This window comes from Sphaerodactylus townsendi, linkage group LG07 (assembly GCF_021028975.2).
Source record: "Sphaerodactylus townsendi isolate TG3544 linkage group LG07, MPM_Stown_v2.3, whole genome shotgun sequence".
Lineage (NCBI taxonomy): Eukaryota > Metazoa > Chordata > Lepidosauria > Squamata > Sphaerodactylidae > Sphaerodactylus > Sphaerodactylus townsendi.
The window spans coordinates 39103523-39128361 of record NC_059431.1 but is presented as its reverse complement, the minus strand read 5'-3'; the positions used below and the strand labels follow the sequence as shown (position 1 = coordinate 39128361).

The following is a 24839-nucleotide window of genomic DNA, read 5'->3' as shown; positions in this document are numbered from 1 at the left end:
TATTCTGGGTTGTGTAAAATATTTATTCCCCGCTTTTCCATAAAACTCAAGACTGCTTAAAACAATCTTAAAACAATAATAAAATAGTAACATCATCAACATTACATAATTCGATTATAAAAATAAATCTAATTGCATGTACAAGACCAGTCAAAGAAGAAAGACCAGTTCAAGTCTAATTCAAAAACCGACTGATCCCAAGTCAGCTAAATGTTACAGTCCTTCCTGAAAGCTGTCATTAAATCGCTCTGCTTCTTTTGGCTGGCCATTCCATAGGGCTGGGGCAGCCAATGAGATGGCTTGGGAACAAACCATCACACTATTCAGTAGCAAGGAATAAGAATCATAACTGTAGTGGGGAGCGTAATCATCACTTCACTGCTTATACTTCAGTACTAAAGATTATGTCAAATATTATTTAATGTAAGATTTAGAACAATACTAGAAGTTAGACTTTCTAAACACAGTGACACAGTATGATCCTACTTAAGATTGTATGGTCAGTTGTTTCTTATACTACGCAGAAGCAAACTTGACTTGATCTCTATGAATAATGTACAAATAATTGCAGGTATGTCCAACTTCCTTATGGAGGTATTGTATAAAACAAGACTTTACTTACTTTGTGTTTTATATTTTTAGTTTATATATATGCGTAGGTTGTTTTAAAATACACATTACAAATATGCGTTCAGCAGGAGCTAAATTCCAACATGATAGGTATGCTAACTATGGATAATTGACTCCAACATTTTTAAACATGGTACAAAAAAATTAATTTTCAATTATTTTGAAATGCTGAGCTAGTCATACAGAAAACTGTATCCAGATTAGAAACATACCACTTGATGTAATCTGTTTTCAAATGATTTTTCAGAGTTTGGTGAATCACAATCTCTTTGATACAATAAGAATAATTGTAGACCTAGTTCTGCACAATTAAATTTTGTGAATAAAACAGCAACTCCAGGAAGATCAGCTCAGGTCAGTCAAAATATTAAATAGTTCAAAAATATTTTATATAGAAACTGCCTGCTGATTTCAGTGAATCTGGTTTCCAAGTAAGCCAATCTAGAATTATAGCAATTATATTTGTACTAGCAGCAAAGCCCATTGAGGGGGAGATGCAATGGGCCCTAGCAAAGGGTAGAAGAGGAAGCATCCCCCCCTGCAGTGGGTTTTACTGGGGCTGTAGTGCCCCCCTTTCCTGGTGCAATGCTTGCCACCTACTGTAGGTCCAGGCTAGCTTGTGAGGGGGGGGGCAGGAGGGCTTCTGGGTGCTCACAGAACAGCTGTTCCACAGCCCCAGGGTGGCTGTTGGGGATGAGTGTGGGAGGAAGAAGGGTTTCTGGGGACCTGTGGAACAGCTGTTCTGTGGGCCTAGGCTGGCTGTTGGGGGTTGGGAGAGGTGGAGGGGCTCCATGGTTGGGATGGAATGTCACCCACCAATGACTCCTGCTGCACCACTGGTGGAGGGTTCATCATCGTGACATTCCATTCCCTTAGCCATTTATTGTTTAGGGATTAAGAGTAGATAGAATATTTATTAACTTATTTTTATTTATTTCATTGTATTCCATTTATATGCTGCCCTTCCCCTTGCAAAGTCAGGGCGGCATCCAACATATAAATACATAGTTTAAAACAATAGATCCCAATAGATCTTCTGAAGATGCCAGTTACAGATGCAGGCAAAACGTTGGGAGTAAATGCTACTGGAACACAGCCATACAGCCTGGAAATCCCACAACATTCCAATATATCAAAATCCCATAAATATACCCCCGATGATAATAAAACCACTTAATCCATTAAAAAGCAACACTTAAAAACCTCCAGCAATACACATAGAAGATGGGAGAGGGGGAGGGAGGCTGTTCAGATTTCTATGCATTTTCATCATAAGAACATAAGAACAAGCCAGCTGGATCAGACCAGAGTCCATCTAGTCCAGCTCTCTGCTACTCGCAGTGGCCCACCAGGTGCCTTTGGGAGCTCACATGCAGGATGTGAAAGCAATGGCCTTCTGCGGCATGATTTGAATGTATGCCATTATCTAGCAATACTGAATTTGCTTTTAGTACGCTAACCCAAAATCCTTTGTAGTTCTACAAGCAGTAATTACAATTTTTCTTAAAGCTTTTTGTAATCATATGCCGAGAAATTAATTTGCTCCAACATAATGAATATATCTTAGTCTCAAATCATTTGAGCATACATCAGATGCTTTGTTTATAACTTCAACTTGTATAAGATTCTGTTTGCTCAATTTTTAAATATTTTTTTGTTTAGAGGAATTAGGAATATTGCTAATGGTTAAATGTTGTGGTAGCAAAAAAGGGAAGGGTTAAAGTAAATACACATATTTAAAATATCCTTCATGTTTGGAGTCACTGAGAAACACTAATTCGAATAATTTGCATTTTATTTCAGCACAGATGTTTAGATAAAGGTTTTAAACTAGAAAGCTTCATCTTTCCAGTATACATACTGCAGTTCCTTTTTATAGGGATTTGTTTGCTATCATGTGGGTAGCAATTCAGCATCTGTTTCCATAGTAACTGAAACAATAGTTATTTGCAAAGTTCTTGAAACTCTTGTACATTTATTTTGACTGTACAGTTGGGACATACACACACTATTACACTTAATTCTATCAATTTTAATTTTGTTTTTTACTGCCTTCTTCAGCTAAGCAAATCTGCTTTTTGCTATCCTTTGCGCCAAGCTTTCTGGTAAAAGTCCTACAATATACCAAGACTACAAACTGTTGCCTGTACAGACAATTGCTTTCTACAGTTGAGAACTCTAAGATAATAATGGGTATCACTTTGAATACCAACCTAGCCTGAATGGCCCAGGCTAGTCCAATCTTGTCAGATCTTGCAAGCTAAGCAGAGTCAACCCTCCTCAGTAGCTGGATGAAAGACCACCAATGAAGTCCAGGATCACAAACTAGAGACAGGTAATGGCAAGCCACCTCTTGCCTAGAAAATTCTACAGTGTGGCCATATGTGGGTTGAGACTTGACGGCACTTTCCAGCACCACTTTGAACATCTAAGAATATGCCATCAAGTCACAACCAACAGATGGTGAGCCCAGCAATGAAGTGTTCAAGGCAAGAGGGAGGCAGAGATGGTTTACTATTGCCTTCCTCCAGATAGCAACCCCAGACTTCCTTGGTGGACTTCTATCCAAGTACTGACAAAGTCACCCTAGCAAAATACAAGGCATGTTCAATGATGGCTGACCCTGTTTAGTTCCCAAGCCCTAACTGCCTTGGCGAAACTGGGCTCTGAACATCTAAGGCACTATATAAATACCAGTTTTATTACGGGTTGGATTGAAAAACTAATTTCTGCCAAGTGAGAAGGTTTCTTCCCTTTTAAAAAGACTGGAAAAAAGAAGGGAATTCTTGAATTCAGTTACATAGTCAATTATAAAATAATAATGATAAAATAAGCATTTAGAATTCTCAGTCCCTTCATATATACTACACTGTAATACGTTAAAACAATTCTCCGTGGAATATATTTTTCTTATTGAAGACTGGAGGGAATGAGAGTACAGACTGACTTGTTTAGTCCCACTTAAGAGAATTCACCCCAGAGGCAAAATCAGAAATGAGCATTTCTTTACTTGTAGTACATTATAAGAAGATAAGAAGCATTTATTGTCATTGTGACCGCACAACAAAATTTACAAGCATTCCCCGATGCACACTATTTTAGACCTCACACCCCATCCCCGCACTCCCCTTCCTCCACCCATCCCTGCACAGCCCCAAACACATCAACACAAAATCATGGAATTCAGCATAGCCACAGCTTAGAATAGAAGCTACCTCTAAGCCTATTTGTCCTTGTTTTTATAATCCTATATCGTCTGCCAGATGGTAACATTTCAAAAAGAAAGTATGCTGGATGAGACGGGTCCTTCAGAATATTCTGAACTTTCTTTAGGCAGTGGGAATTATAAAGTTCTTCCAAAGAGGGGAAAAGGCAGCCATTAATCCTCTGGGCAGTAGTGATAACCCTTTGGAGCACCATCCTATCTGCCACTGTGCATGACTATACTTAACTATACATGTTCTTTTTTTAAAAAATCCCACACTGTACAGGCAACATTTATTAGACTGACTGTTAAAATTACTCACTAACTTTATAATATAGTATTGTCTGTCTGTGGCATTTGTAGCCCACCCTTCCTCCAAGCGAATTCAGATAGGATTGGGAAATTCTTGGAGATTGGTGGGATGGGAAGATTAGGGTTTCAGGAGAAACCTTAGCAAAGTATAATACCATAGAGTACACTTTCAAAAGCTGCAATTTTCCCTAGGGGAACTGATCTTTGTAGACTGAAGAACAGCTGTAATTCTCAGAATCTCCAGGCCCCACCTAGAGGATGGCAACCCTAACTTCTGTGCAGCATACACTCCTTTTCTCCTTTTCCATTCTGCCTTCAGAACAACCCTTTCAGGCAGATTAGGCTGAGAGAGTAATTGGTCCAGTTACTCCATGGCTGAATAGGGATTTGAACGTGGGTTTCTCAGAAGCTGTACTGACGATACCAGCTGAGTATGTAAGGTCATTGAAGTCATTTTGCTGCTTCGTTCATTTTCCCTTCCCACTGTATCATGATAACATTTAAGCATCAGTATCCAGGGGACAATGGCATCAGAGGAAATCAACCATTTGGTGCCAGCTAACATTCATTCTTATAGTAAGTAGATACATTAAAATTAAAGCTGTTGTGTTAAAGGAAAATGATGATGTAAATTATTATTTATTTACTACCTTCATTTATACTACCATTTCTTCCCAATGGGGACCCAACGTGACTTAAATAATTGTCCTTTCTTCCATTTTATCCTCACAACACCCTGTGAGGTAGGTTATACTGCATGTGACTGGTCACCCAGCAAGCTTCCATGGCACAGTAGAGATTCAAACGTAGGTGTCTCTCAGATCCTAGTATAACATTCTAATAGCACACTAGTACTATTTAAGAAATTCAAGTTAATATTAGACTCATATCTCCACTAACCTTTTATATGATGATAAAAACTTGTGTGAGGACATAATGTAGTAATTTGTTGATTTTATTATTTGGTACAAAGTAAGGACAATAAATTTATCTATAATGTCCTGTCTTTGGGAACAAATATATACTTTTATCATTGAATAATGAGCTCTTCTGATACCAGGGTACTATAACAATAGAACATTTGAGAATTATGCTTTGAGAAGCTATACATTTCTCATACAACAACATTTTAAACCACAGAAACATCTGGTGTTGAGCAAATAAATGTTAAGAAGGCTGTTGCTATGCAGCAATGCAGTTAGTTTTCACATTTATTGACAAGATGTTCTTTTCATTTTTCTTTCTCTTTCACAGCTTTGATTTTAGGCTTCTTTGTGACACACACTTCAAACTTCAAACTTTTTTTAAAAAGGTAATATTTGCCATACCGTAATAAACATACAATAACTTGGAGATATGTTTAGTTAAACTGATGAGTTAGCAGTGGCAGTCTTGATAATTCTGGGACCACGGGCAAAAGTCCAGAATGGCCCTCCTGCCCTTCAGGGCTAACCAAATATCAGCGCTCAACCTGTGTGTGACCTTAATTTATCCAGTGACGGAGCTATAAGGGGGAGGGGGATTGTGCCGTGCACCAGGCATGCACCGTTGGAGGCAGAAAATTGTCCCCCCGACCCCTTCCCCCCGCCACCCCCCATGCCCCCCCACTTACTTTAGTTCCTCTCTCCTGCCCCTTAGCTTCTCTCTCTTCCCATCAGGAAGTTCCTCTCTCCTGCAGCCTGGTGAAAACTACACTACCCAGGAGACCTTGCTACTGGGAAGTGTAGTTCCCACCAGGCTGCAGGAGAGAGGAACTAAGGTAAGGGTGTGGGGCAGGGGGCACCATTTTGCCCCAGGCACCATTTTGCCCCCTTACGCCTCTGAATTTATTTTAAGCTTTTTACCTCCAATGCATAATAAAGGTTGTTTTGTTATCTCATAAATTCAATCCTTGGCTGATAACGCACAAGGTATTTGATGCCTGATGGAGGTGAATGTCCATCAGAGCAAGAATTCAGATGGCTCTTACTCTTGGTTTCCAGGCAAGAAACAAACCACAATAAACCAATTCAGAAGTCACAACAAACTGGTTTCTTCCAAAGCAGGAAGTCTCTAATCTTGTGAGAGTGTGAGAGTAGGATAGGGGGTGGGAAAGAACATAAGGACTTCCTAGATCATCTTGTCACTAAACAGAGTTTTTTTCATTATATCTGAATGGATAATTTATTGTCTATAATATTTATTGCATTCCACAATCGTAATTCCTAGTATGGCTAATTCAGAACCAAATCCAGAGTGAATCATAATCAATTTATATCACTGTATTACCTTAAACTTAACCCGAATTGAAACAGATAGTGATAGACGTCAGAGAATACATCATGGTTTACAAATGGAATATAGCTGATCTGTCCTTGGCTTTGAGTGAATAATATGAAAGAATCTATTCACTTCATTTAACTGCAGGCAAAAACCAGGAGACTGCTAGCTCTGCTAATCCAACCAGCGGCAGTTTTACCTGCAATCTTTTGCACTTAACTGGGAAGAAACCCTACAGGACACCTGTTTATGATTAGATATTCACTAGCGGGCCCCGGCCACACGTTGCTGTGGCAATTGTCCTTCTCATCACAGTTCGCAACCCACACAGATGTCCATGAAGGTCCTCCTCCTCCTCCTCTTCCTCTTCTTCTTCTTTTGGGGTGGTCAAATGGAATCCCTCTTTCCCTTTTCAATTCACATTATTATATGGTGCTGTCTTGATTTTTAGTATAAGGTAACCCTTTCCATTCCACAACGGAACTGTCCAGAGTGCGAATCCCGCTGTCCATGAGGCTGGTTGACACGCACAGTCCTGGCTTGGGTAAGGCAGAACTGGGGCAAGGAGGCTACCCAGTCAGGCAGCAGAGGCAGGGTGGTGAGGCGCTCAGATCGAGGCCAGCTCCCTGGGTGCAAAAGAAGCAGAGGCAGTAGGGTTGGTTCGCCCCCACCCCGTGGATTTTCTTAGAAGAAAAAGGCAAACTCCAGCTTGCTTTTAGTAAAAGAGAGCTGTGGCGAATATGGGTGAGGAAGTGGGTTAGTGGTGGTTGGATGTGAAGGAGGGCAGAGTGAGGTGTGTGAGGATGAGCTGGATGTGGATGAGAGTATGTGTGTTGTGCGGTAGTAGTGGGTGAGGCACAGAGAGTGAAAGTTACCTGCATGTGTGTGGGGGAGGAACCCCACCTGACGTCTCACACGGCAAAGTGTGTATGTGTTTCACTTCCAGTCATATTACCTAACAGTATTACCTATTTACTGTTTTCACTGCTCATCTCTGCCCATCTGCACGAACATTCTAAGCCCTCATACCAAGCCCTCTGGCCACAGACAGACAGGCTGCACGAACATTCTAAGGGTGACAGTTAAACAGAGGCAGCTTCATGGCCTGGTGCACCAGGAAAAAGAAGTTTTACCTGGCTCAGGTACGGACTTTTGGTGATTTGAAGGTCCGATTACCTGCCCGCAACAGAGAGGGACGTTATGTGAAAATTTGGGGGCGATCCTTCTAGCCGTTTCGGCGTTAGGGAGTCACCAACAAACGGATGGTTAACTTTATATATAGATAGATAGGATTGCACTGTATAGTTGTCAAACTATGCTCATAAAATTTTCTCATAACTTGAGAAATACCATACAAATGTCATAAGAAGAAGAAGAAGAAGAGTTGGATTAATATCCCCCCTTTCCCTCCTATAAGGAGACTCAAAGGGGCTGACAATCTCCTTTTCCTCCCCCCCCCCGACAACAAACACCCTGTGAGGTAGGTAGGGCTGAGAGAGCTCCAAAAAGCTATGACTAGCCCAATGTCACCCAGCTGGCGTGTGTTGGAGTGCACAGGCTAATCTGAATTCCCCAGATAAGCCTCCACAGCTCAAACAGAAGAGCGGGGAATCAAACCCGGTCCCTTCAGATTAGAGTACACCTGCTCTTAACCACTACACCACTGCTGCTCACTGCTACTTAAAAGAGCTATCTAAACAATAGGGATTATTATTTAATAGTTTCTACTGCTGTTTTAAAAATCTTTTTATATGTTTTCTGAATTAAAGTGATTAATGACATTACTTTAAAAAGAAAATCCAGAGCACTGATGGACCATTGACTATCAGGTTTGCTGAAAATGACTTCAGTGTACCAAGTATGATTAGCCTGATAAACCGTGTACTGGTTTGTAGTTTGAAAAGGACACACTTTTTCTGAAGAGCTGCAGAAAAATCAAACAATGCAGTTCTTTTAATTTGATTAATTTGTGTTCATCTGTGTAGTAAAATAAAAGACGTTTGTTGCTGTTTACATGGTGGTATTGGGTTATCTTATTTGAATTGATTATTCACAGCGACAGATTTTATCAAATAAGCAGTTCACAGTTGGTCACAGAATGGGTGATATAGTTGAAAACTGTTTGAGGCTTACATCCTAGAAGACGACTCACCACTAATCTGGGATCATCTGCTCTCACTACAAAAAGTGAGATCACCACAGAGTTATGCCATGTCAGGAGGTTCGGAAAGGATCTTTTCCTAATGGGATGAACCTATGGGGCAGGGAACAGAGCACAGTTCTTAGGATTGTTAGATATCTATGCTCTGCTTTCTCATCTAAGACTGACAGACCTGCAACCTGTTGAGGGTGTAGGAATCTGGGGGGCCCTGACAGCATTGTGTCACTTCCAGGGATAGCCCACAAGTAGCATAGGTTTACTCTAGGAACCATTGGAAATGACAGAGTTTCCAGTGATTTCTAGAGTGGACTGACTTCATTTCCAGGTTTTCTCCAGAAGTGATGTCATGCCTTTGACTGCCATTGATTATTTAAACTGGAATGGCGATAGGAAACAGGAGCTGGGAATTCCTCATCTGCAGTGGGAACTTGGCAGCCATGGATCTGCTTCCTCTTTCTTTCCCATTAAGAAATGTAAATTCACCTCAGGGGCCCCTTCAATATTGCAGCAGCCATTGGAGCAATCTCCCATTTCCTGATGCTCACATATGTATACATATTTTTACCTTGCCCTTCTTCTAATTAACTCAGAATGGAGTATATAATATACCTCCATCCCACCAACCACCCTATGCCTTTCATACATTAAGTCAAACATAGCATGATCCATGATGGTTGCAACCCAATACACGTTCACATGGAATTAAAATCCTACTGAACAGAGGACATGTTTTTGAATAAAGTTTTCTCATATTAAAATGCATAAACATAAATTATGATATACATTTTAATAACTGTAAAAACATCACTTGTCTTCTCAAGATACCTACTACATAAGAAAACAAACCCAATTCAAATATTACTTACCTAAGACAAGGCCGAAAAAATACTTCAGCATGGCAGATACAACATTTGTACTGGACACAATGTAGGCATTAGCTCAGGTCACAAGAATTACCGTGTTGATGTGGTTAGAATGTCAGAATTGGATCTAGGAGACCCGGGTTCAAAACCACACTCTGTCATTAACCTTAGGACAGTCATTCCACATCACAATGGAACCTAGCCTCACAATGAACAATGGGAAAACTATATATGTACCACCCTGTGCTCCTTTATGGAGGGGCAGATAAAAAATATGCTAACATTTATTTTATACCAACTCCAATCATTGTTACCAAGATGCAAAAATTTGGTGGTAAATGAACTCCCTCATGCAGTAACTTAAATATTATTCACTTTTGAACAGAGAATAACCACATGCCTACATTAATTTTCATATAGGGTAAAACAATGTTTGACGTGCTTGCGATAAATAAGCTTGACACACTGTCATTTTGTAAGGAAAATGGATGAAGGACTTCAAGTGCTATTTACACAAAAAGATTACAAAACGATGGAGCAGCATTCTTACAATAAACTTTATTATTCCTCAGATCTATTCAGGAATTCCAAACGAAACATACAACTATGTTGAGTCAAGCTCTGGGTCTTCATATCCCTATATGAACTTCTCAGGAAGAAGTCACATACTTTTCATATCAGTTTAATCGTGACAATTAAGCATCCTTTTTTTCTTATAGTCACAAAAAAAGAGAATGTTACTAATGCAGCCTTGTAAAGCTTATACTTTTCATATTACAAAGATGTACAATTTAGCATATGAATCTCATAATTACATACTACTAAAATCAGCAATGCAAAAGAAGCACATTTCTTCCACAATAGAAAATTTTCTGGAAAACTGTAATATGAAAATACCTGAGAATGTTTTGAGACCCAGTGGCGAAGGACATTCAGAACACGATTGGTGGCTGCTCGGCGTATTATGAACTCTTTATCACATGTTCTTTCAGTGTTATTAAATCCTATGTAATTAAACAGATAATTATGGTTAAATAATTATACCGAAGAAAAAGGTATAAGGAAATTAACTAGAAAATTTTCAGGGTATGTCTAGTTTTAGGTGACCCACACAAGTTTTTCAAAAAAGATAGAACAAGAAACATGGGGCACTATTCCCCAGAAGACTCATAATTTATTTTTGCATAACCATTTTTGCACAATCATTCTGTCAGATGGAATTTGTTCTTTCCTGCCACGAAAAATAATCCACTCTGTCCAATATTTTATTCTACTCCTCTCAATGAGAAACCCCACACTAAATAAATATTCACTTATCTAGCTAATCTTTTTGCTCTGTATTAACTTGGTAATTTGTTCTTTACTGGGTATTATATGTTTGGTATTATTTAAAAGTTCAACCTTCTAAGTCCATTTGGGTCACCAGGTCATGCCTTTTTGGGCTGCTGTGCTTGTGGGGTGGGGACAAGGGGTAGAAACTAGCAGTGTGTGTGCCATGACTTCACTGCTGAGACTATCTGGAAGCAACATCATGTCACTCAAGTTAGAACCATGGAGTGTTGTTTAGAAACCCCTGGAGATGTTCTACCACTCCACATTCTATCACAGTCTGTAAAATTGGAGATTGGCCTGTAATTACCCATTTTTGAGTAGAGGTCTAATAACAGCCTCCTTTAAAGGTCTTAGGAGAGTCTTCTCAATCAGGAAAAGCTGATGATTTTCGCTAATGGTTCTAATACCTTTTTCGGGCATGACTTCAAAAGTGAGGATGGCCATGGGTGCACAGCACAAATTGTGGCCCTCACATTACCCAAGAACATGTCAGCATCCATAGGCAAGATCAAACTGAATGAAGTTATACAAAACAAAGAACAGGCATGTGCTTCTGACACCTCAAATATCAGATCTGCCCTCAACTTGGCCTCCATGTTGGAATGGTTGAGAAAAATTTGTCAGCAAAGAACTTTGCAGAAATATCACAGATGAGGGCCAAATTTTAATTGCCTATGGTATCAGACTTAAAAAAACAAAACTGCCATCATTACAGTTTGGAATGCATATACCGGAATATAAATTGTGTTCTTCTCTCATACACCATTAAGATGTTAAATTCCTCACTGAAACTCTCCTTCCACACATTGGTGCAGTCCCTCAGAAATGTTTTCTGAGAAGATACAGAAGGCAGCAAAGACCCATTTCACGAGCATTGTGCTACTTATGGTTGCTAGATCCAATCTATTATTAACAAGGGAAGGACCATTTTATCAATAATTACCAATTTAAAAACAATGTTCCTGCATAAAATTTGTTGCATGGTGAGAGGATTGCCTTAGTTTGAAGGAGAGCATATACCCAATCCGTTGACAGAATTGCTAAGCAACAGTTCTGTTAAATTCAAAACAGCTCTTGATTTAGGAACAAAAATAGAAGCCTATTCAAATTCATCACAGAGTTCGTGAATATTGAAAGGGGGGAAAGAATAATGTTCATGAGTGTAAAATTCATACACAGACTGAAATAAATTAATCCTTTGCCTATTATTGGCACCCCAGATAGTCAAGAAAAGATAATCTTCTGGGTTAAATATGATAAATAAATGTCATACAAAAAGGTAAAATACGATAAATATAGAAATGACAAATGAAAAGTCATCAGAGGGGAAATTCCAAGACCAAGACAATAATGCTTGATACATGGAAGCATTTAATTCTCACCAAACAAACAAACAAACCCAGATTGCACAGCTGTATCAGATCCTAGATTGGGAACAACTCCTGCATTTTTGATAGGAGGAGAAACTTTACCATGTAGCTTCAGCCAATGTCCTGCAAATAAGGACAATATGCACCTGAGAACTGTCCATAAAACACAACTTCTGAACAAATAAAAGCCTTAAAACACATTGAATCAGAAAAGCCTACCAGTATACTCTCTGCTCATGGACAGTGAGACTTCCATCAGATTATCTCTATAAGAAGTTATGGGAATCAAAGATTATCTGCACACGTTGGTTTCTGCCAGTTGGCATAGCTCTCACATTTCCCCCCGCCCACTTCTAGTAACAGAAACAAAATCTGAGGAATTGACCCTGCATAAAAAAGCCAATGTAATGCTGGGCTTTGTAATGTGGAGAGTGTGAGACTTTGGCCCCTTCCACACATGGGCAAAGTACAGTGGTTTGCAGTCGGGGTTAAGCAACCCGTGTTGCCCTTGGGCCGTTCACATGCCTCGGTGCAGGCAGCGAACGGAGCCCGTGGAGCCAGTGTGGGTTGCCATCATGCCTTCACACAGTGGGCAGTGGCATAGCATCCACAGGGTGGGGTGACGCCCCAAGTGGAGCAGTGGCAGAGGCATGGCAGGGCCATGGTGGGAGTGGGGCAGGGGCGTTCCAGGGCGTGGTGGGAGTGAGCGATGCTGCAGCAGGGGCACAGGATGTGCTCACGCCCCAGTTGCAGTTTTCCCTTGCTCTGACTCTGCACAGAGGCGCAGGTTTTTTTCTACCTCCCTCCCTCCACTGCGTAGTTACCAAGCCAGCCAGGCATGGACCTCCACAGTCATGCTGCTACTCTATGCCCCTCCGTAGCTACACAGCAAAGAGGCGGGGACTGGGGAAAAAAGGGAAGCGCAGCCAAGTAACGTGCTTCCTGGGGGAAGCAATTTGCTTGTCTACGGCTGCAATCCACATTAAAACTAAAGAACCACTGATAGTGCGATTCTTGAAAAACCCAGGTGTGGGGGGGGAACGTGGAGCGGACTCACATTAGGAGTGGGATATGTGTGAAGTTCCCACCCAACATGGGTTTTATACCATGATTAGCCCACATTTATTGCCCTGTGCAGAAGGGGCCTAAGAAGGGGCCACAGGTACAAGTGGAATGGAAGTTTGCTGAGTGTCCTTGGGGCAGTGACATGTTCTTACCCCAACTTAATCACAGGGTGGTTGTAATGATAAAATGGAGGTGAGGAGGACAACGTCAGTTGCTTTGGATCCCCATTGGAGAGAATGGAGGGATATAAATGAAGAAAAAAAACACAAAAGTGGTAATTTTTTCTTCATAATGACAGGAAGCTCTATCAATCACATTTTTATCTTATCTTGAAGCCCCCCCCCCCCCCGCCCTGTATTATACTTTATACCATCTCCGGCTTGCCTTTGCTATTATATTTTATACCATCTCTGGCATTGCTAGTCCCCTCCCAGCCTTAGGATTGGATGCCATCACTTTTTCTGATGCTGCTGTAGTGATGATTTTAGGGTTTTAAATGTTTAATAAATTGTATTTCTTGTTTTAATTTATATTTATTGTATATCATTGTATTGTTTTATTGATGTACACCGCCCAGAGCCCTTTGGGGATTGGTTGGTCTATGAAATATAATTAATAAAATAATAATAAATAATAAAATCTAGTTTAATACAAGACTTGACAATATCAATTGCTGTTGCTCTACAATAAATCCTCATTATTCATTTTAAACCAAGGATGGCAATGCAGTCATTGGTTTAAAAGGAACAATGCCCTATCCCCACCTGAGGGCACTGTATGGTACATTTACAACACATCAAGCTGTTTTAAACTAGTCATTATGAGAAAGAAGAGAAAAAATAGACCACAGCAGAAGACATTCTGCACCTCTACCTTTAGAAGACTCATGTAAAGACTGGATCTGTGTATAACATTGGGAAACCTTTGCTGAATTGTTATGCTGATAAGCATGTACTGGGAGCTCACCATATCTTACTGTAGGATTTACATTTTGGGGTGCTGAATATCAAAATGCCAGTTGAGAAGGTATTTAAAGTGTTTTACTTGCTCTAAACCAAACACGTGGCCACTAATAGACCAGCTGTAAGGCACCAGGTGAACCTCACAGGGAATGTATAATACTGTAGTTTACATTAAATATTCAGCATTTTAGTGTCTAGAGTTTATTGTCGAAAAGGAATCTCAAAACCTATACTAAAATAAAATGGATATAGCTTTCCTCCTCTTTGAAATGTGGTGATATGGTGATATCAGCTCAAAATATGTAATACATTTTTAAACATTATGGCATCTCATTTGGTTGTATGTTGGAAAACATTAACATTGAAAAACATTAATCTGTAAACTGCAGTATAATCTCACATGCTCAGAAAATTAATTCTTTGGATTCACTTGGCAGTAACATGTTAAATTACCAATCAAGAAAATCAAGAAAATGTTCAATCAAGAAAATGTGCCAATCAAGAAAATGTTCAATATATTCACAAGATTCTATTCCAAGAATACATTTGTGCTGTTTTGTGCAAACAAGAAAATGTTCAATATATTCACAAGATTCTAGTCCAAGAATACATTTGTGCTGTTTTGTGCAAACAGTGTCATAGAGGCCGCTTCCGCACGGCCCATTTATGACGGCCTGGGGGCGCCAAAAAAGGCGCCCCCAGGCCGCCGTTCGCACAGGCACCGCTGCTGCAACGCAGCAGTGGCGACCTGACTCTTCTTCCCTCCCCCCAGGGCGGCGTCAAGCCGCCCTAAACAACAACCCTTTAAAGGGTTGTTGTTGGGGAGGGAGCGTCTTCCCTGCGGCGCGGTGCGAACCACGCCGCCAGGAAGACGCTGTCTGTCTCGCTTCATCACGGTGTCCTCCTGCATTAGCCTGCGAAGCGTCGAGTTCGCCACACCGTCCTCCGACCTCCAGGGGTCGGAGGGCAGCGTGGGCGGGGCTGCACGCCTCGCAGGCTTAATGCAGGAGGACACCGCGAGTGGGGAGGGCGCAGAGGCGGCTCCGTGCGGAGCCGCCTGCCGCCTGCCAGCCTCCCCTTCGCCTGCTCGCACGTTTGCGTGCGAGCAGGCTCCCGCCCCCACGCCGGCAGAACTCCTGCCGGCGTGGGGGCGCCTCCTGGCCGTGCAGAAACGGCCATAGTTACTGCAATTATAGTACTTGTGCCAAAAAAGCAAAACAGAAACATGATACCAGAGAACTGTGTAATGATATCAATAATTTCTAATCAGTAATTGCTGGTCACAAAAGAAACTGAATGACGCTCAGAAAATAGCATATGAAACTTTTATTTTGCTAATTATAATTTCATCACTTTGCTTCACTTATTTAGGCCTGAGATTCCTTTGTATGAAGAGAAAGGTTTAAAGAGATGCCTTGTGGAGCACCAAGTAAATTATGAATTGTTACACTTGAATAAATAAGCATGTGTAAACTACAGTATTAACAGTTCAGACATTACATGTAACTAGGTAGTTGGAACCAGTGATCCACCAGCAAAAGGCTCTGATGGTCAGGGACCTTTCTCAAAGTTCTGCTGACAGAGAAGAAGAGAGTGTGTTATGCTTCCCCCCCTCCCCACCAACAGCCTCCAGATTCACTCAGAGAACACACAAATCCTGAAACTTCAGGAATAACTTTTTATGGGGTTGGGAAGGACTACTGGGCGGGGGGGGGGGGGGATGGGAAAGATCTGTAGTTCTGCAAATCACAAGATCCAAAACATGGTCTGTTGAAACAATAGTTTATGAAAGCAGGATTCGTCTTACAAATGGTTCTGCAAATCTTGATTTGCTTCAAAAAGTATCAGTTTCACTGTCTGCTTTTCCTTTTGATTCTTCTTCAATGATCTATTTTAGATCTACTTTAGATCAGAGATCCAATCTAGATGATGGAATGAGAGTGGTCTTTTGTTTTTGTTTCCTCCAGTCTATTGGCTCTACAAACTTGCTGTGTAGTGCTATTAAATGAAAATTATTCTTATATCCTTCTCCCTGCCCATTTTTGTCTTGTTTTCATTAGGCTGTAAGTATAAAGCATAGATTTATCTATTTTTTGTCATGCTTCAGAAACTTTAAGAAAAGGGATTGTATAATTTACAAATATTGCCACTTGTAAAACAATTTTTGTCTTAAAAAGTTAAACAAGCTGAGCAAAAAATCATAAAGTTATGTCTGTGCTCAGAACTATTTCATCAATGGAACGCATTGTGGTCTATTCATACAAAAATAGATCCTGTTCTCTTCAGCTAGAGAACTGCCATATAATGTCATTGCAATATTAATTTGACACTTTTTTGCATGCCAAATTAACATTATCAGCCAATTCAGATTTAAAAATTGGGAAGAAATCTTTTTTACAGCAGGTTTGCAGTGATTACCTGGGAAAGGGGCAGAAACCCTTTAGGAGGCAGCGTAAAGGGCATTAATGCTGCTGTAGAGGCACTTACACTGGTGTTGAGGAACTGCATAGTAGCACAACACCCAGGTCCCAGCACTGCTGCAGTGCCAGTGCTCTTTTGGGGGGATTCTCAGGGGTGGTGACAGTTTTAGTTGGTTTCCCGAGCCCTTTTGGCCCAGGAACAGCCCCATTTGCCAGCATTTGCGGGGTCAGACTGTTGAATGGCTATATTTACAACTGCAATATCTGTTGCTATCTAAACATGTCTTGCAGCACTGTTTCAGAATCTTCTTTACTATTGGAAACTCTCATTAAATCAATGCAGAAAATAAAACCTACAACATTTGTTTACAAATATTTGATGCTGGATAAATGTGATATGCAAAGTCTCAGAAATGAATGGAATAAGGAGCTAGACTGCCATGTTTTGGCAAAGCAAAAGAATATAGACCTAAATTTTACTCATGGTGCTTCTGTGGACCTTAGCAAAAAATTATGTCTTGGATATACTAGACACCACTATGTAAAGTGTCAATTGCTGGTGTTGTAACTTACAAGGTGCGTATCTTAAACATATACTTTGGGTCTGTCCATTATTTGGTTGCTCTGGGAAGAAGTAATTATTCACATCTATTTTGTATTAGATTATTCATTGATCTTTGAAGATGCTTATGTATTTTTAAACTACTTGCTTGTCTCCTTGCAGCTAACTATTGGTCAACAAAAATGGACTTTTCATGGCCTTACTGTTGCTGAAAGATTTACATGACAACACTGGAAAGGTAAATGGCCACCTCTAGTATTGAGGACCTTACAACCTTATCATCACCTGAACCAGGGATGTAGGTAAGTGGGGGGTTCACAGGTTCAACCCCCCCATAACATCTTCACATATTTCTTAAAGGGGCAATTCTCCAAAGATTGCTTAAAGGGGAAAGGACTTCAAACTGAGTGTCAGTACTTTCCCCTTTAAGAAATCTTTGGGGAATTGCCCCTTTAAGAAATATGTGAAGGCTTCACAAGAGACCAGCCTACCTGGAGGTTGTGGGAACCTCGCCCCTTGGCTGCTAGGCACCAGCAGGGAGTCAGTGGCAGTGGCAGAGAGGGGCCACCACTGCCGTCATCTCCCTAACTAGTAGCTGTAGGGTGAGGGAAACTTGCCCCTTGGCTGCTAGGCACTGGCAGGGAGTTGGTGGCAGTGGCGGAGAGGGGCCGCCGCCATCTCCCTGCCTAGCAGCTGGAGGGCGAGGGAAACTCGCCCCTCGGCTGCTAGGCAGGAGCACTTACTCACAACTAAGTGGGGCTCCACACATGGGGGTGCCCAGAGTGGGGTTTGTCTCCGGGTGCCATTTGGCCCCAGTACACCGCTGACCGCAGACACGATTCCCTAATAAATGTGGTGATGCTTCGCAGTGGGCCAAACAGCCACGTTTGGAGGTTCATCTTTTCTTTTCCCAGTTTTCCAAATAGATGGGGGGGGGGGGAGCCGTGATTTTTCAGGCTAGCAAAAGTTATTACAACTTAGTAGTAAGTTACTTAAAATCCACTTTACAGTAACCTTCTAAATGCAACAGAAAAGAGAACAAAGAGGCTCCCCATCCTTTAAATAAAGCCTTTGAAGGCTGAAAGAGGACGGGTAGAGATGCAGCCAGTTCTTTTCAGCTGCTTGATAAGAGCTTTGATTTCCCCAGAAAGTCCAGGTACAGTTTTGGGAAATCCTTCGAGGTTCCTTACAATTCTTTTGGCTTAAATCTCATAGAGTTTGGAGCAATTTCTTCCAGCTTGGGGGGCGGGGTGGGGCAGAGCTTGGAGAGGTGTGGCCCCACCCCCTGAACCCACCCATAAAAAAGTTTATACCTACGTCACTGATTTGAACATAAAGCATATAGATGAAAATTGTGAACTGACTTATCTTTAGATATTTGGAGATATTTTACAGACGCTTATATATAAACTTACCATCATTGTTATATTTTGTTATTTAAAAAAACATTCTTTCGGTTTGGAGATTGCAATTAAAACATTATACAGTCGTGGTAAGCTGAACAACAACTTAACCCTAGGCTTTGGGGTCATTTGCTTGCTACACAGATTTATTTGCTAAAACATAAAAGGAGAAATGATCTGATTTCTCTTGCACTAGAAGGCTCACCTGGTGGACTTCCGTGCCCAGCTGCAGCTGTAGCAATAGCAAAAGCAGATGCAGGGGAAACAGAACAATGACTGTTGTCAGTGGTCTGTACTGCAAAGAAAAAAATAAAAATCAACATAAACAGTTTGACAGTTCCTTTTTATGCATGTCAAATAAATATGTTTTTAAAAATGCCTGTATGTGTGCATACGCTCTTGCTGAAAAAAAGCTAAACATGTTGTGAAGAAAGAAGGAGAAATTATCTGACTTTAATTTTTAATCACACCAATATTCTTCAGGAGTTTTCTACCGTCTCCATGAGCAGAAAGGTCATGAATGCATTTTCAGGATCACTTTTCCTGAAGATGGCAGTACAACTACCATGTGGAAAAGCAAAGCATGTAAAATGTTTTTATGTTCACATTTAAAGAATAGTAGGGAAGCATTAAGCAAACTCTGTCCAGAGCCCAAAAAAGTTGATCTTGTCAGTTTTCTCTTGACAGCACCAAAATCAATCAGTGCCCGACATTATTTATATAGAACTATTTCCAATGGAGACCCAATATGGCTTACAACAGTCTCCCTTTCTCCATTTTATCTGCACAAAAGCAGTGTGGGGTAAATTAGATGAGAGTTTGTGGATGTCGCTGGATGTCACTTTAGTTCTGCACTCTGTTACTGGGATCAAGTGGTTAGAATGTCAGAGCAGAACCTGAAGAGCAGCTTAGGCCAAATCGTTATTCTTCCACGAAGGCTCAGTACCAGTCCTTGACCCAGTCACCATTTCTCTAGAGCAGTGGTGGCGAACCTTTGGCACTCCAGATGTTATGGACTACAATTCCCATCAGCCCCTACAATTGGCCATGCTGGCAGAGGCTGATGGGAATTGTAGTCCATAACATCTGGAGTGTCAAAGGTTCGCCACCACGGCTCTAGAGTAATTGTAATGATACAGTGAAGGAATGGTAGCTTAAAAATCTAACAATATAGAAGCCTATCTTTTTATTTAATTTCAGGAAACTATATGGATTAAGTTATCAAGGCAAACAGGTACAGAGGGTTTCTTGCCTAAGTAATGTATTACTCAGAACTCAGAGCTAAAATAGTGAACTCAGCAATTCTTCCTTTTCCATTCAGTTTCTCTGATGGAAAATGCTTTCCCCAAATACTTCAAGACATAAAGAAAAGGCAGATAATAGATGTGCATGTTTTGTCAATTATTTTCTTCTCCCAGGCCTGGAGGTTGGACACTTTCAGTCAGGAAAATAGTACACAATAACTTCTACACTGCCATGGCCCCAATCCACGGAAAGTCCGTCTGTGACTGTTTTGTGTGGTTAAACTGAATGTCAAGGGACCCATTCACAGGTCTCCAATGGCATGAGTAGTTCAGCCCTCAGAGGGAACAGAAAGTGTGTGCTTCTTTATAATGTACCAAGTGGACTGTTTATCCTTCTAAACAGCAAGTATTGGAGGCTATCACATAACAGAGTGATATGTTAAAAATTCACTGTGTATGTTACAAAGCTACAAAGGGAAGAGGAAACAAAAATTATTTGTGTTTCTTGTGGCATGTATTTAAACTGCCCTGAGCCTGACAAGGGAAGGGTGGCATAAAAATCCCATAAAATAAAATAATAAAATAGACCGACGGTGGTGGAAGGCTACACATGTAAAAGAAGCGAACTCCAGGATTCAACTCATAGAGTTGAAGTGTTGTGATAACATTGCATTCTTCAGACATCTGGTGATGGTACAGATATACAGTCTATGGTATCTCCGGGTATCCCACCAAAAAGCACCGGGCAGCCAATAAACCCAAAATCAAACACAGCTGTATATATAAATGCACTATATATGCATTTATATGTATATGTCTATATATAAATGTATATATATATATAATATATAAAAGCAGCGGGTCAAGAGTTTTGCAGACGGACTCCTTGCCATTGATAGAATATTATAGACCTTGCATTTATATATACAGCTGTGTTTGATTTTGGGTTTATTGGCTGCCCGGTGCTTTTTGGTGGGATGGTACAGATATGCCAGAGATCTACAAAAAGAATTTCAGCTTCTAGTTAAACAATTTATTCACATCCTGTAATGAGTAATTTAGATACCATCTGTAAATTTTCATTGCCACACATGTAGAAACAAACATGGTAACTTCCCGTTGACAACAATTAGTTACATACATCTTTTATCATTATGCATAGTACACAATATGTTCCTCCAGCTCATTTCATTGAAATCAGTCAGGAATAAGTCCTGAATCAATCCTGAATCAATTCTTTTCTTGAACAAATGTGCATCTTGCTCAAAATATTATAAAGCATTTCATCACATCCTTTACACCAATATGTTTTTATTATTTATTTATTCATTCATTCATTCATTCATTCATTCATTCATTCATTCATTCATTCATTCATTCATTCAATTTAATAGACCGCCCTACCCCCGAAGGGCTCAGGGCAGTTTACAAAACAATCGAACACAATACAACATATGATTTCAATTAAAACAATAAATAAATTAAAATTATCTCACTGTTCATATGAGAGAAGTGAGGGAGAGATGGTTATGCTCACTCACCTTCTGACCTCCATCCCATTCAGAGACATGCAGATTGTACCAGTAGTTCTCAACCTTCCTAATGCCGTGACCCTTTAATACAGTTCCTCAAGTTGTGGTGACCCCCAACCCTAACATCTATCCATTTTACAGATGGAGAACACTGATGCAGAGAGTCTTAGGTGACCTCTGTGAAAGGGTCGTTCAACCCCCAAAGGGGTCGCGACCCACAGGTTGAAAACCACTGTAGACAGTTGGAATTTAACTCTGCTTCATGCCTGGTGTTGAGTAATGCCAGGTCCATTAATTATAAGACCACCACACTGCGAGATTTTCTCGTAGTGGCGGTTATAGACCTGACTTATATCACCAACACTTGGGGCAGGGAGGGAGAGACGATCTCCCTCCAAAAAGTCACCCCTCCAGGTTTTGCATGTTTTCACCAGTCACGGATTCAGGGACAGAGGGACGGTGTAGCAATCCTGATCCATGATTCCATCCCCTTCAGGACAACCCCCTTCCCAATGGTCTCCTGTATTGAGGGTGTGGGCCTAGTTTGGAAAGCCACTGAGAGGTTGGCTATCTTCCTAGTGTACCCGTCTCCTAGTGCACCAGGAAATAACCTGCCACAGCTGATAGAGGCGGCAGCAGAGTGGGCATTGAGATTCCCAAAATTTGTAATTTGGGAGGACTTCAATGTCCATGTCGACAACGCCTCATCTGCTGCAGCTGTGGACCTGACGTCTTCCATGGCAGCGCAGGGACTCTCTCTTATCAGCACAGGCCCCACACATCAAGCAGGCCACACCTTGGATTTGATCTTCTGGATGGGTGTGAATGTGGTTCCATACTCTATAGATAAAGTGCCATGGTCAGATCACTTTGTCCTGAAGGCACAGCTGGATTTGGCTGCCTGCTCCAGTCTAGGTTTTCAGAATGCTCTGGGGATCCAAAATCTACAGGCTCCCTGGATGACATGGTCAAGGACTGGAATATTAGATTCTCCAAGGCCATTGACAGGATTGTTCCCCGGCATCCTCTCTGACCTCACTCTCATCTCACCACTTGGTATGCTGAGGAGCTGCAAGGAATGAAGCAGGAACTAAGATGACTTGAGCAAATGTGGCGGAAGTCTCATGATGAAGGTGCGAGAACATATTATAGGTCATTTATAGAGGCTTATGAGATGGGAACAAAGGATGTGAAGAGGGACTTCGCATGATTGAATCTGCTAGCTCTCACCCAGCTCAATTATTTAGGGTAATTTGGCAACTTTCAACTATCGTCAAGCTCAAAACATGAGAAATTAGCCCTTACCTGTGAGGCATTTGCAAGCTTTTTTGTGGATAAAGTCTTGTCCCTACACCGTGACCTTTCTGCCACTTCTGATACAGTAGCGGAACTGGAGGCTCTCTTGCCATGTTCTGGTCTATTTTTAGACCATTTCTCTCTGCTCTCTCCAGATGATGTCAATGGAGTCTTAGCTGCTGTCAGACCTCCTACTTGCCTCCTAAACCCGTGGTGGCGAACCTATGGAACTCCAGATGTTCATGGACTACAATTCCCATCAGCTCCTGCCAGCATGGCCAATTGGCCAATAGTCCATGAACATCTGGAGTGCCATAGGTTCACCACCACTGTCCTAGATCCTTGCCCATCCTGGCTCATGAAGGCCAGTAAGGATAAGGTAAGCAACCACCTGTTGGATATTGTCAACCACTCCCTTGAGCAAAGACTGTTCCTGGGTCAGCTGAAAGAGGCAGTGGTCCACCTGCTCTTAAAAACACTTAAAAATAAAAATATGCTAATTGTTTAGAATGGTTTTTATTTACATTCTGCTTTCATTTTCTATTTCATAAATATATACTAAACAAATTTGAAAGTTTAATATCTTCATGAGATGTGAAGCCTAAAAATAGGTTTTTTAATTCAGTATTATGTCTACAAACCAGCACTATTATAGGTTTAAAACCTGCTGCAGTTTTTCAAAGCCATTCAACTTACATTGTATTGAAGTCAAACATTTTATCTTACCTCCTGGTGGTCGATAACGTAGATGCCGTGGAGTTGAAGGAGATCTACAGGGGGAAAGTTCTGGTGTATCCACGGTTGAGGCACTTTCTGGGATTGTGCGGTCCACTGACACAGACTCTAGAACCGCTGCTTTAAAAATGTGAAGGTACATTTTAATATCAGGATGGCAAAGTACCTTATAACTTATCCCCCAGGAACAAATTTGGGGGGCTATTTCAAGCTGCTGCAGGAGGGAGGAGGCAAGAAAGCTGTATTCTGCATATCCCTCCAACTTCAGAAATTTGGGATTTAAATTTATATAGATTCTTGAGCTTGGCTGACTCTTAAATCAAGTAATGGAAGAAAATCTTTTTTATGCTTTTGTGCAAATACACCAGCTCTACTATTTATTTATTTATTGTCATATTCTGAATAAAGAGTAGTAGGCTATTCACGTTCCCACAATGTTTTAGCATATTTACAAAACAATATTTCACAAAATAAATATATCACTCCTGGATAAAATAGCCAACAACCCTTTCTGACAATGGGTACTACATTATCTGTTACCAAGTAGATTGGTGAACTATGTGAGAGACATCGAAACTTCTCTTCCTATAATTTCAAGAAAGAATTAATATTCATTTTCAGTTTTTTCTTTTTCTAAGTGCGAAATGGTAGATGAATTACCGAAAGGTATTAAATGTAGGGAAAGGAAAGGACTGTCCATGCCCATTTCTGCAAAGATCCTTACAAACGTTTGCAAAATATTTTCTATCCCCCACCCACCCACCCCCCACACACACTCACACCAATTTGTACACATTCACCCTCTCAGAATGATTCCTGGTCACCGTTTTTTGGTCATTCCATCTTGTTTTTGTTTTGTTTTTTACAGATCTGTAGATCCGGTGCTACGAAGCTTCAAAGCCTCATGCTGCAATTATCAAGGGGTCACGTCTTCAAAGCTACAGAGACACAATCGCCCCAAATTTTAAAAAAAACTGACAAAAATACAGCGGAACAGCTGGCGCAAGCTCAGAAAATGGTGCAGATGAGAAAGGACTGCAGAGCAGTGTGGGAAACATTTCAAAGAGATCCACACAGCAAATTAAAATATTTTCACAAAAGAATTGCTAAAGTGAAACCAGTTCCATAAAAGAATTGCTGAAGAAAAGGATTAATTTAAAACTTTTTCAGGCTGAAAATAAAGCATGTTGAGGAAAAAGCCATGTAGAACTCCATAGAGGAAATGTTTTATTTCCTGCCTCAAAATGTTTTATTTTGGTTGTACAGAAAGGGTACATGTTCATTACAATATCGTTCAGTATTCTCTGTGGCATGATGTACCTCCTTGATTTTTAGATACAATTAATTCTGCAACTCTAGGTGAACATTATTTCTTTTAACACAGCTTTTTTATGCTGTAAAATGTCCAATGTAGCACTTTGAAAAGTGTGGTAAACAATTAGTTCAGATTATGCTACTGAAGCAGCTGCTCTGAAAAACATAATAGGC

General features: G+C 40.7%; 1 protein-coding gene across 3 annotated transcripts in view; it reads right to left on the bottom strand.

Annotated features, from left to right (window-relative positions):
* The window catches only part of RASGRF2 (Ras protein specific guanine nucleotide releasing factor 2), a 116470-nt gene that overhangs the window by 21138 nt on the left and 70493 nt on the right, over window positions 1-24839 (bottom strand). For 2 of the 3 annotated variants that reach the window (XM_048503311.1, XM_048503313.1), the window contains exons 16-18: window positions 23343-23471; window positions 18750-18839; window positions 10328-10434 (exon numbers count right to left, since the gene is read on the bottom strand). In XM_048503311.1, the coding sequence (XP_048359268.1) occupies window positions 10328-10434; window positions 18750-18839; window positions 23343-23471 (326 nt within the window). The remainder of the gene's footprint in view (window positions 1-10327; window positions 10435-18749; window positions 18840-23342; window positions 23472-24839) is intronic. The other variant, XM_048503312.1, reaches the window with a different exon arrangement.